Source organism: Azolla caroliniana, unplaced genomic scaffold (genome assembly GCF_043228905.1).
Source record: "Azolla caroliniana isolate FFs.n. ecotype wild unplaced genomic scaffold, voAzoCaro1.0.p SCAF_20, whole genome shotgun sequence".
In the NCBI taxonomy this organism is placed as follows: Eukaryota; Viridiplantae; Streptophyta; class Polypodiopsida; order Salviniales; family Salviniaceae; genus Azolla; species Azolla caroliniana.
Genome location: NW_028230455.1, coordinates 379,462 through 389,242, shown reverse-complemented (window position 1 = coordinate 389,242; position 9,781 = coordinate 379,462). Strand labels below are relative to the sequence as shown.

Here is a 9,781-nt window from a genome sequence, read left to right as displayed (position 1 = left end):
ATGTCCGTATATTTATATATTTATATATTATGTTTGTTGGCTAGTGGATTCATTCAGAAATCATATATATGTATGTATATTATATATATTATGTTTGTTAAATGTCCACTCTGAGGTTTACTCTAAAAGAGACATGCCTTGGCAAGAGACATCAAAGCTGAGTTGACACAAGCATGTGCAACACTTGGGACACAACAAACACACATAGTTTGGGTTAAACGAGTACAACAATAAAATAAGCCTACATAAAGAGTACAACAATAAATGGGCGTATATGAAAAACGAGTCACCATGTTGATATCAAACATGATACAAAAGAAAGGCCCTCCAATACATCAATAAATGCATACTTAAAAGCTCTATAAGACTCAACAGATGTCATTTCCTACACACGATTAAGCAAGAAGATCATGTTGATAAAGCAAGCAACTTCGTAAACTAAATGAACTGCCTCATTTCACAAATTCTCTACTTCTCAGAATACAGCGAACTCTTTAGGTGTAATGATGATAGAACTTCAGAAAGGTAGGACACTATGGACTCTCAGAAGAAAGTTCATCGATTGAGATGGGAGGTTCCTGATAATAAGAGATTGCATCCTTACATAAATGAATGAAAACAACGCCATGGAGTTGTGATGAAGGAGGTGATATGTTTCAGGTTCTGCCCATTATCGTTGGAGTTAACAAAACTACACAAATTAAAATATTACAATACTTTATATATTCATAATAGGCTGCAACTATTTTTAAGAGAGGCTTACATGTATTCCCAGCTTTCTAGCCATATGCTGAGGAAACGATGCCCCGTACTTTGCAAGACCTCATGTACATATCGTAAAGCCTCATTTTATATGTAAGTAACTCTTGACATCTCATAGCAAGACCTTCATAGATTACAATCTGTACATAAATATCCATGAAAAAAATAAATTATACTTTCATTTTCTCTCATTCCTTGATTGCCGAGGTTTGCTTTCCAGAGAAAGGCCTCTGGAAGTAGAGGATACTTCAGGTTGCTCTTTATTATCATCTTTTTCACCATGAATTCGGATTACATCTCCGTATGCATTGCCTGATGGAAGCCTTTTTATTCTTCCATCAGAACTATTTTCATTAATGCTTTCTTGTTGAGGTGTGCCAGCCTGGCAAGAAACAGAAACAGAACTCCTGCCCTTGTTTTTTGATAGGTTGTATCTCTTTTCTGGATCACTATTAGATCTCTCTCCTGCATAGATCATTAACATTTTAGCACAGGATGGACTCCTTTGCTTCCAAGCTCATTTGTTATGAGGATCTTAAAACAGAAATAGAGCTTTTCATTAATAATATGTTACCATCTACAAGTGGCTGTGTCTCTCCATTACGTGCCGTAAAGAAGGGAGTAAGAAAATTCTTATCTAAAGCAGTGAAGGAAACCGTACTGTAAATAAAACAGAAAATATTTAGAGCTGACTTTTGTTATAACTACTTAGTCCAAGGATTACAAAGCCTCCAGTAGTAAATGATTTACACAAACCTTCGTTGAAATTCACGGAACCGTGCCTTAAGATCCTGTGTGGGACTTCCATCATTCTCTCCAATAAATGTTGGAGCTATATACTCGTTCTCATCATCAAAATTCTGCACGTCAAACAAATCAATCTGATAGTGTTAATATCTGACGACTGCATTTCATCTGGATTCGTAAAACCATCTGGAAGAACATTTATTTATGTGCGTATATAATTCAAACAATAAGACACACTCAAACAGCTGAAATTGACCAATCGGTCTAGCAAAATTGATCTAGAACAGGGTTCCCAAAGGAACCATGACATGGTAGATATATTTCCCCCATATATTTTCTTATGTACATAGAAAAGAAGGAAAGAAAGAATATATGAGTGAATCAACAGAACATATTTTTTAAGTTTATAAGCCTATGAGAGAAAATATTTACATGTTTGTGTCCTATTATCAGTATCCACAACAAATAAATAACGAGATACAAAGCAATTAAGGATAGATATTATAAGCGAGGAGTAACTGAGGACTCTTAAGCCTATGGAATCAAATGCATTCCTGTATGTGTCTGGTATACAAGGTGTTGGCAGGTGGCACTTCCAGAACTGTAATCTCTGTAAATACATTTCTGCTCCTCTATACTCTGTCATTCTCTCTCTAGAATATATAATCAGCTAAGATTTTATTCACTACTTATTTAGAGCTTGATTGTAATTGTCTGGTAGTCCGACAGTCCACTTAACCTACCAATCCCTACTTTGCACAAATTGATCCTCCATTAGGTGATTATGGAGAGTCATGTTCTCCAATGGCAATTCCCAAAAAGCAATCAAAAGTTTGAAAGTTTACCAACAATTGAAGCAGACAATGATTTTGGAGCTCAAAGGAAAATGACCAATCACCTCCAATTGAACGCTAAAATCAGATGCCGTTAATTGCTAAGCATCACCAAGCAAACTAAAAATCATCTTAATCAAATGTTATTCATGCCTAATCTGCTGCTTATAAACTCCAATCACGCACCCATAATAACTAATTAAAGCCATATCAAATCCAATCAAACATGAATCCATTCTAATTGAGATCTAAAATCACCTCATTAGAGCATGAGTCATTGACAACTCGGAGCCAAATACCTTTATATTTAATGTCAACCATATCACATTCAGCACCAATAACCTCCAATTGAATATTAACAACCCCAAGCTGTTTCAGCCATCACGTACGGTCTGAGATTCTAAATTGTTGGTAACTCTGGAGATTCTTTGAGGAATAATAAAAAGAAATACACATGAGGATGTTCAGCTTTCAGCCACTTGGGTACTGTAACAAAAATTAAGTACTCTCAAATACCTAAAATGATGTGGGCTAGAATTCCATACCCATGAGGGAGTAACAACGGAATATCCCATGGAGGAAGGGGCACATCCAGGTACAAGATTGTGTCCTAAATGAAACATAAATCCAAAATGGTCTTCATTGACCTCTATCAGAGCCAACGTTTCTTCATTCACAGTATGATGAATAGTGTCCGTGGAGGTTGGTGACAATGAGCTTTATCTGAGAGAGAGTGAATGTAGCTTCTACTGAAGAACCATAGAGACCAGATAAAGTGGAAATAAACATCAACCTAATAAGTTGATGGTGACGGTATGCCAAATCCTGTCATTGGAACTTTCTTTGATCAATCCTCCAGAAACTTTTAAGCAGCCTTTATTGCCCAACCAGAACCTTCACATCAGCACATGACAACCTCAACAAAGCTAAGCTAACCTATCCTAAACGAAGCTCGTTACATGAGTAATGTGATCTTTGACCTCTCACATTACAGAAACTCTACCACAATTAATGAAGGGAGGTCTATCAGACTAGAATGAAACTATTTACAGTTATAAACTATTGCTATATTGTTACAACAGTTATAAAAAATGGATATTGATCCCTTTGGTGTATTGAGAAAAAATAGCTTTTAGAAATAAGTCCAAACAATATATCAACATACCTCTATATTTCCATTTGTATTGCTCTCCCCAATTACATCCAAAACTTCCAGCATAGTAGAAGTAGAACCACCAATCAAAAGAACCTGACAACCAATAATAACTATAAGTAACATGTTAAAAGCAGTAAAGATTATATCACCAACACAAAAATATCCTGAACATACTGTAAGCACAACTATAGCGGTGGTTGCCGAAAAGATTGTCCTTCCATGACTCTCAGGTAAATCATGCGTAGATTGCAAGGCTAAGGCAAAGGCCATTGCTCCTCTCAATCCTACAAGTTAAAAACATAATTTCAATAAAAAAGAAACTTCCTTTATCATCAGATTTGCAAAGTTCCAAATAGAAATCAAACATGTATTAAGACATATAGCATCTGACTGTTCATTATTGAACATGGATAAACAAAAACATATTCCCCACCACTGAAGCAAAGTGCCTTTTGATGCTTCATTGGAATCTGCCTAGACAAAGGCCTGATCAGATTCACCAGATAAGCACATGGAAAGACATTTGCAATCCTGCAACACAGAAAGAACATCTAAGTCAGACTTAGATACATGAAGCATCCTCATCAAACAACTATAAAATCGAATTTGTTACCTGGCAACTACCATAAACAGCTTTCAGTACAAAAAGAAGTTTTCTGTCAAGGAGAACATTCCCAACGAGTTCAACCCAATATGACCATGTTGACCTAGGATAATGGAATTAGCAACCAAGGAGGATACGATTGAAAAGAAAATGAAGCCAACATGAGACCAGCTTTGATCCTCAATGGCAATGGCTAAGCCCATGTATATAAAGCTGTAATAAAAACAGAATTATAAGCAGAATTTTTGCATTTTAAAAATTTACAAAACCTACAATAGCAAAGAACATACACAAAAGTTTCTGCCAACGATGAGATTAGCTCGAAAAATGAAGCTGTAAGTGTTTGTGCTTTGGGGGATAAATTTGGAAACATGTAGTGTTTCATTACCTACAAAAAGAAAGAGCAATGAACTCCTGTCAGAAGTATCAGAATATAGATAGACTCTTGCATATCCATAATCAGGACTGATAACTTACTACACCACAAAAAAGTATTGCAACAATCCCAGAAAGACCAACACTCTCGGCCAACATGTACCTGGATGCAATAAAGGTAAAGAACCATACTAGCTTCGTAAAAAACTCAATACATTGAATACGATTATTCAGCCAAAGAAAATCCTAAAAATATAATGAGAACAATTAATAAAATTCTGTCATACAGTGTTCAGAGAACACACACAGCACTCCTCAAAAGAAATTAAAAATAATTCTGTCCTGTGTTTAGAGAGCAGATATTCCAATAGGAAGACGTTAAAAAAATTCTGTCCTACTGTGCCCCTCTCCCATGCTCCTGTGGGTTTAAGAAAAGCTATAAATCCATAGTTTTGGAAAACGAGAAATCTCTTTCAGGTGCATTACTTGCAACAAATATGGGTATAGAGCCATCAGAAAACATTTAACTAATTGTGGAAAGAACCACTTACGAGAAATAAGGGAAAAGCACCACCAGGCAGCATTCCAAGTTTTGAAGGCTGCAAAGTAAAAAAGAAGTAAAGCTTCCAGATGTGTTATTAAAACTGAAATTCTATTGCTTCTCCTTTTATGTGTTAAATTTTTAAAACTGAAACAGACTAGAACTATGAATCAACAAACACTCACTTGTTTACAGCTAGTCCCGCATACTTAAAAAGGTGAGCTAGTCAAGGAAAGGACGAATTGCAAGCATAATTTTTTAACTGAAAATTTACAAAATTGCAAAATAGATGATGATTCAGGATATTAAAGCACAAACGAGAGCCACCACAACACCTGCAGAGAAAACACCTCATGTTAAGACAAACAATATGACAAAAACGATTCTTTAACCACCAAACTCCATATAGAAGTAGCAAGTCATGTACAGTTGTTGAAATAAATGGGATCAAAATCTAAGGTTTGGATATTAATATACTGCATATGAAACATTAACATGGAGAAGCCCACATATCATCCAATTGTTTACAATAATAACCAACCCCAATTACAAAATGATAATTGTTAATAAAGTTATTGTGTTTACAAGCTTAACGTTTGGAATTTAATCATATATAAATTATGGTCAAAGTGAGGTTTTATATGAATAACGAATTTATTCTCTAACACATTGGTAAAAGATAATGGGCACTATAATAAGATGGATTTATTAAGTCAGTGGGTTAACGTATTAGATGCAGCACAGTAAACTAATCAATTCATAAAAGACATTAATTTGATTTCCTTTGATGCAGAACCAATGAACGCATTCAGGTTAATGTCACTACATGTTTGGGAGATTAAATCATTTTTTAACTTTTACTGTCAACTTGTAATTTCCAAATAAACAAGGCTACATATGAAAACATTGAAATTAGAGATGCCAAATATCTCCTAATTATTTGTAGTAATAACCAACCCAAGTTAATATATGGGATTATTATCTAATATGTTGCTAGAAGTTAATGTGCACTATAATAAGAGGAATTTATTAAGTCAACAGATAACGCATGATGTGCAGCATGGTAAATTAATTAGTGCATAAAATACATTAATCTGATTGTCTTTGATGCAGAACCAATGCATGAAGACGATTGTAGACACTACATATCTTGAAGATTACTTCATTTTTTAGCTTTTACCTTAACTTGTAATTTTAAGAAAAAAACATGGCTCTGGCTTCTTCAATTTCAAAGCTTAAAGGTCTTCCCTTAATTTGTATCATTAAATAGGTAGTAATACATTAACTGCAATCAATTTTCATGTTTTCTTCAATACACTGCACTTAGTAGGAATCAACATACATCAACAGTTTTTAACTAGCTAATATATAGTATTTTGTATATATTAATGCAGTAAAAGTATACCGGCAGAACAAGAACCCACAAAAACTTCAAGGAAGCCCCAAATGGCTGCAATTATGTTGTGATTTGCAGCAGGATGTCGTCCAGTATCTACTATTGTTCTGACAGTTTAAAGATTCAATACAATATTATGAGAAGCCCAGATAAGAGAATCTTAATTTGACTTGATTAAGAAAGAAGATTCGCTACCTGTATAGAGAAATTGCCACCTATACAGAGGTCACGGCAACAGAAGTAAAAATGTTTCTAATCAATAAATGTGTACAATCTAGAAACATAATGATGAATGTCATTTAAAGAGACATGACATACTGCATCGTTTAGAACAGATTCCCCAAATACTAATGCGTAAAGATTGACATCTGCTCCTAATTCCTGCATTCAACACAATGGTAACATGTCGGACAAACACATAATGGAATGATATGCCTGTCAATTGAACATTAGGGGAAGAAAAGGCATACTTGAAAAATTGCTAGTACAGTTACTGGATCTGTCGCAGAAATAATAGCACCAAACAATAGACTCTCCCGGAAGGGAAGCCTGTACATCAGAAACATAAGTCCACCAAGGTAGCTGGCCATCAAGGATGGCCAGTATACTGTTAGAAAGCTGATGTAGTAAACAATGAGAACTGTGCTTCTTCTTCCAAGAATAAGAATATCTCTTTACTTAGATATAGATAGAAGTAGGCTTACACAAGGATCCCCGTGACCATTGCAGCTGTAAAGGTTCCAATAATTGCAAATGTTATGATTGCACCAAAGTTTGAAAAGAAGGGTTTCTACATAGAGGATGGAACGTTTGGCAAGGATAGACAACCAAAACAGATATAGAAAATGGTAAAGTATTAGCATCCTTTTCTTAAAATTGGGAAAACGTTTATACTTCATAGTGGAAAAGTGCCTTACTGGATGAAGACTGAAACCAGAATAAGTGCCTGGCAGTCAAGGAAAAATCTGTATACAAAGTACGAGTGAATCGAGAATAAATCTTACTACTAAGACATATTATCCTGTCCTACTTAGAAGGATATAAAATGATTGGAGGCAACAGAAACAAAAGGAAAAATTCCTCCTTGAAGTTGAACCATCTCCTGAAGATATCATAAAACCAAATTGAGAAACAATATTGAAAGATTAAAAGCACGGATAGGTTTAAACTGAACGAAGTACATAGGCATTACTTGAAACTCTCTTCAGTGTTAGATATATTGGCTATTCCTCCAACAATTAGACCTGAAACATTTCCAGCAGCCAAAGAAAAAGTCACGTTAAACACCCTATCAACAGGTATTCCAGTTCTGATATTTATGAGACAGTGTAGTGCAGAAACACCTTGAAAATTACAAACAAATTCAAGAGAGATTTGGAAATGGACATGACCAAAGGAGTGTTGGTTCCAGGGAGTTTATTCTATATAGCTCCTAAATCCTCCAAATTACATAATTTTACTGTCTTTATCAAAGACACAACATAAAAATGAGATTTTGAAACACATATGCACGACTTTGCCCGAATTCAAGAATATATTCTACAAAGGTGGCATCAGTTGTCTCACATTATACTTTAGAATATTATGTTAAATTCTTATTTGTTCTGTTTCTGCTTAATTTAATGTGTATTTCTTTTCTACTTTATATATGAGGGCAGCTCAGTCGTGATTGGTTGAGAGCATTGAAACACAACACTTTCGGATTGAAGGGATTGGCATAGGCATGAAACTTCAGCTTGAAGCACATTTCCACAAACTTGTCTTCACACATGCAATTACTTTCATGGAAAAACAAACTAAACTATGTCCTTCTGAGGCAGTGGCAATCGAAAATCCATGCACTGCTTGTTAGGATTACGCCAATGTATTTTTGCTGGTTGTCACTGCTAAAACTTGAACGGACATATTTGTACTTTCCAATGGAAACCAAAAATACATATGGTAAATAGCTGGAATACATATGGTTATGGAGGTTCAGACTGATTCCAGAGACTTACCTATAAGAAGTGACGCACTAGCTTCATGTAGGTAATAGAACTTGTGTCTGCGCAGGACATGACCGAGAACAAAAGCCAATCCCAGAGTAACGATTTGAAGGAGGATACTGACGCTCGCAATCTGTTGTTGATCACCTACTACAGCTGGTGTCTCCACCATGACTAAAAACTAAAACAAAGAAGTGATGAACGCATTCAAGATCAAGATCACAGGAAACCGTGTTCGCTCCTGTCAACAGACGGGAAAAATCGGCATGGGAAGGACAAGTTATTAACATGTATGTCATGGCTTTTGTCATCCACTTCTTCAACACGATGAAGAACTAAGAGATCATGAACATGCCATAGCTTTTCATGGTACCTTCGGATGAAGAAAGGAGGTCTACCAGCTGAAAAAATCGCAGGGAAACGGGTCCGATTTCGGCTAGAGAGAACAACACAGCCCCAGGGTGCCGTTTCTTGCCGAAGAAAACGCCAGTTTCTTCAAAAGACGGGGAAGAAGAAGCAAAACAAGTTACGAACGGCATGCCATACAGAAGAAGCTTTTTGCAAAGGATTCGGAAGGAATGGTACCTTGGGAAGGCAAGAAGGAAAAGCTTAGCGGAGCAGCTCGAAGCAGAGGCGGAGAAGAAACGGAGAAGAAACGGGTTCCCGTTTCGGGGGGTTAGCGGAGAGGAATCGGATGCCACGGATTGATCAAGAACAACACCAAAAGATGTCTCTGCTATCAGGGGGGAGGAAACGGATCCGAAACGAAACGGCTGGCCGATCCGCCGTTTCGAGCTCTGTGAGCAGATGAATCAGATGCCGTTTCGTCACGTCGAGTGGAGGAGAAAGAACGGCTTCGCGGGAGGAGACGGGGCCGTTTCGTTCGTTGCAGAAAGTCAAGAAGGAAACGGCGAAAGCGAAACGGGGGGCTCCGTTTCTTCTGTCCGCTTTTTCTTGCTTTTTCTTGCTTTTTCCTTTTCCTCTCCTTTTGTTTTTTTGGGGTTTTATTTTTCCAACTTTTATTTATTTATTTATTTATTTTCACCTTCTTTTGGTTTTTCTCATGTTTTTTTCGTTTCTGAATCCTCTTATTGTTGGGTGTTTGTTTTTCTTTCGAAAAATCGTGGGCAAGCTCATGAAATGGAGGGCATAGATTTCAATACCAATACAAAAATACAAATACAAATACAAATACTGATATTGATACAAATACTGATATTGATACAGATACAGATACAAATACAGATACAGATATAGCTACAGATACAACTACAGATACAACTACAGATACAGATACAGATATAGCTACAGATACAACTACAGATACAACTACAGATACAGATACAAGATACAAGATACAAGATACAAGATACAAGATACAA

General features: G+C 36.1%; 1 protein-coding gene across 3 annotated transcripts; it reads right to left on the bottom strand.

The window, feature by feature from the left end:
• Nucleotides 1–645: 645 nt before the first annotated feature.
• On the bottom strand, nt 646–8,892 carry LOC147850677 (sodium/hydrogen exchanger 6-like). 3 transcript variants are annotated; one of them, XM_087335599.1, is made up of 23 exons: nt 8,773–8,892; nt 8,412–8,640; nt 7,607–7,658; nt 7,457–7,516; nt 7,332–7,356; nt 7,119–7,204; nt 6,885–6,996; nt 6,733–6,795; nt 6,610–6,629; nt 6,424–6,521; nt 5,325–5,353; nt 5,204–5,235; nt 5,029–5,076; nt 4,580–4,640; nt 4,393–4,490; nt 4,240–4,315; nt 4,112–4,131; nt 3,932–4,029; nt 3,673–3,782; nt 3,508–3,591; nt 1,519–1,622; nt 1,337–1,422; nt 646–1,227 (listed from the first exon to the last, which is right to left on the bottom strand). In XM_087335599.1, the coding sequence occupies exons 2-23, from the start codon at nt 8,569–8,571 to the stop codon at nt 941–943; spliced, it is 1,809 nt and encodes a 602-aa protein (XP_087191725.1). In that variant the 5' UTR covers nt 8,572–8,640; nt 8,773–8,892; the 3' UTR covers nt 646–940. The 3 variants fall into 3 exon arrangements, with proteins under 3 accessions (XP_087191725.1, XP_087191726.1, XP_087191727.1); XM_087335600.1 differs by lacking the exon at nt 4,112–4,131 and having other exon boundaries at nt 3,932–4,049; XM_087335601.1 differs by lacking the exons at nt 8,412–8,640; nt 8,773–8,892 and having other exon boundaries at nt 7,596–7,657.
• Between the last annotated feature and the right edge of the window lie 889 nt (nt 8,893–9,781).

What these genes read in the sequence shown, in the direction of transcription:
- LOC147850677 (XM_087335599.1), bottom strand. Translation starts at nt 8,571, where the DNA reads ATGGTGGAGACACCAGCTGTAGTAGGTGATCAACAACAGATTGCGAGC. An exon ending in CTGTTGCCTCCAATCATTTT is followed by an intron (nt 7,357 to 7,456) that starts ATATCCTTCTAA and finishes ACTGCCAGGCAC; the next exon opens with TTATTCTGGTTTCAGTCTTC. An exon ending in CAATACTTTTTTGTGGTGTA is followed by an intron (nt 4,491 to 4,579) that starts GTAAGTTATCAG and finishes TTCTTTTTGTAG; the next exon opens with GTAATGAAACACTACATGTT.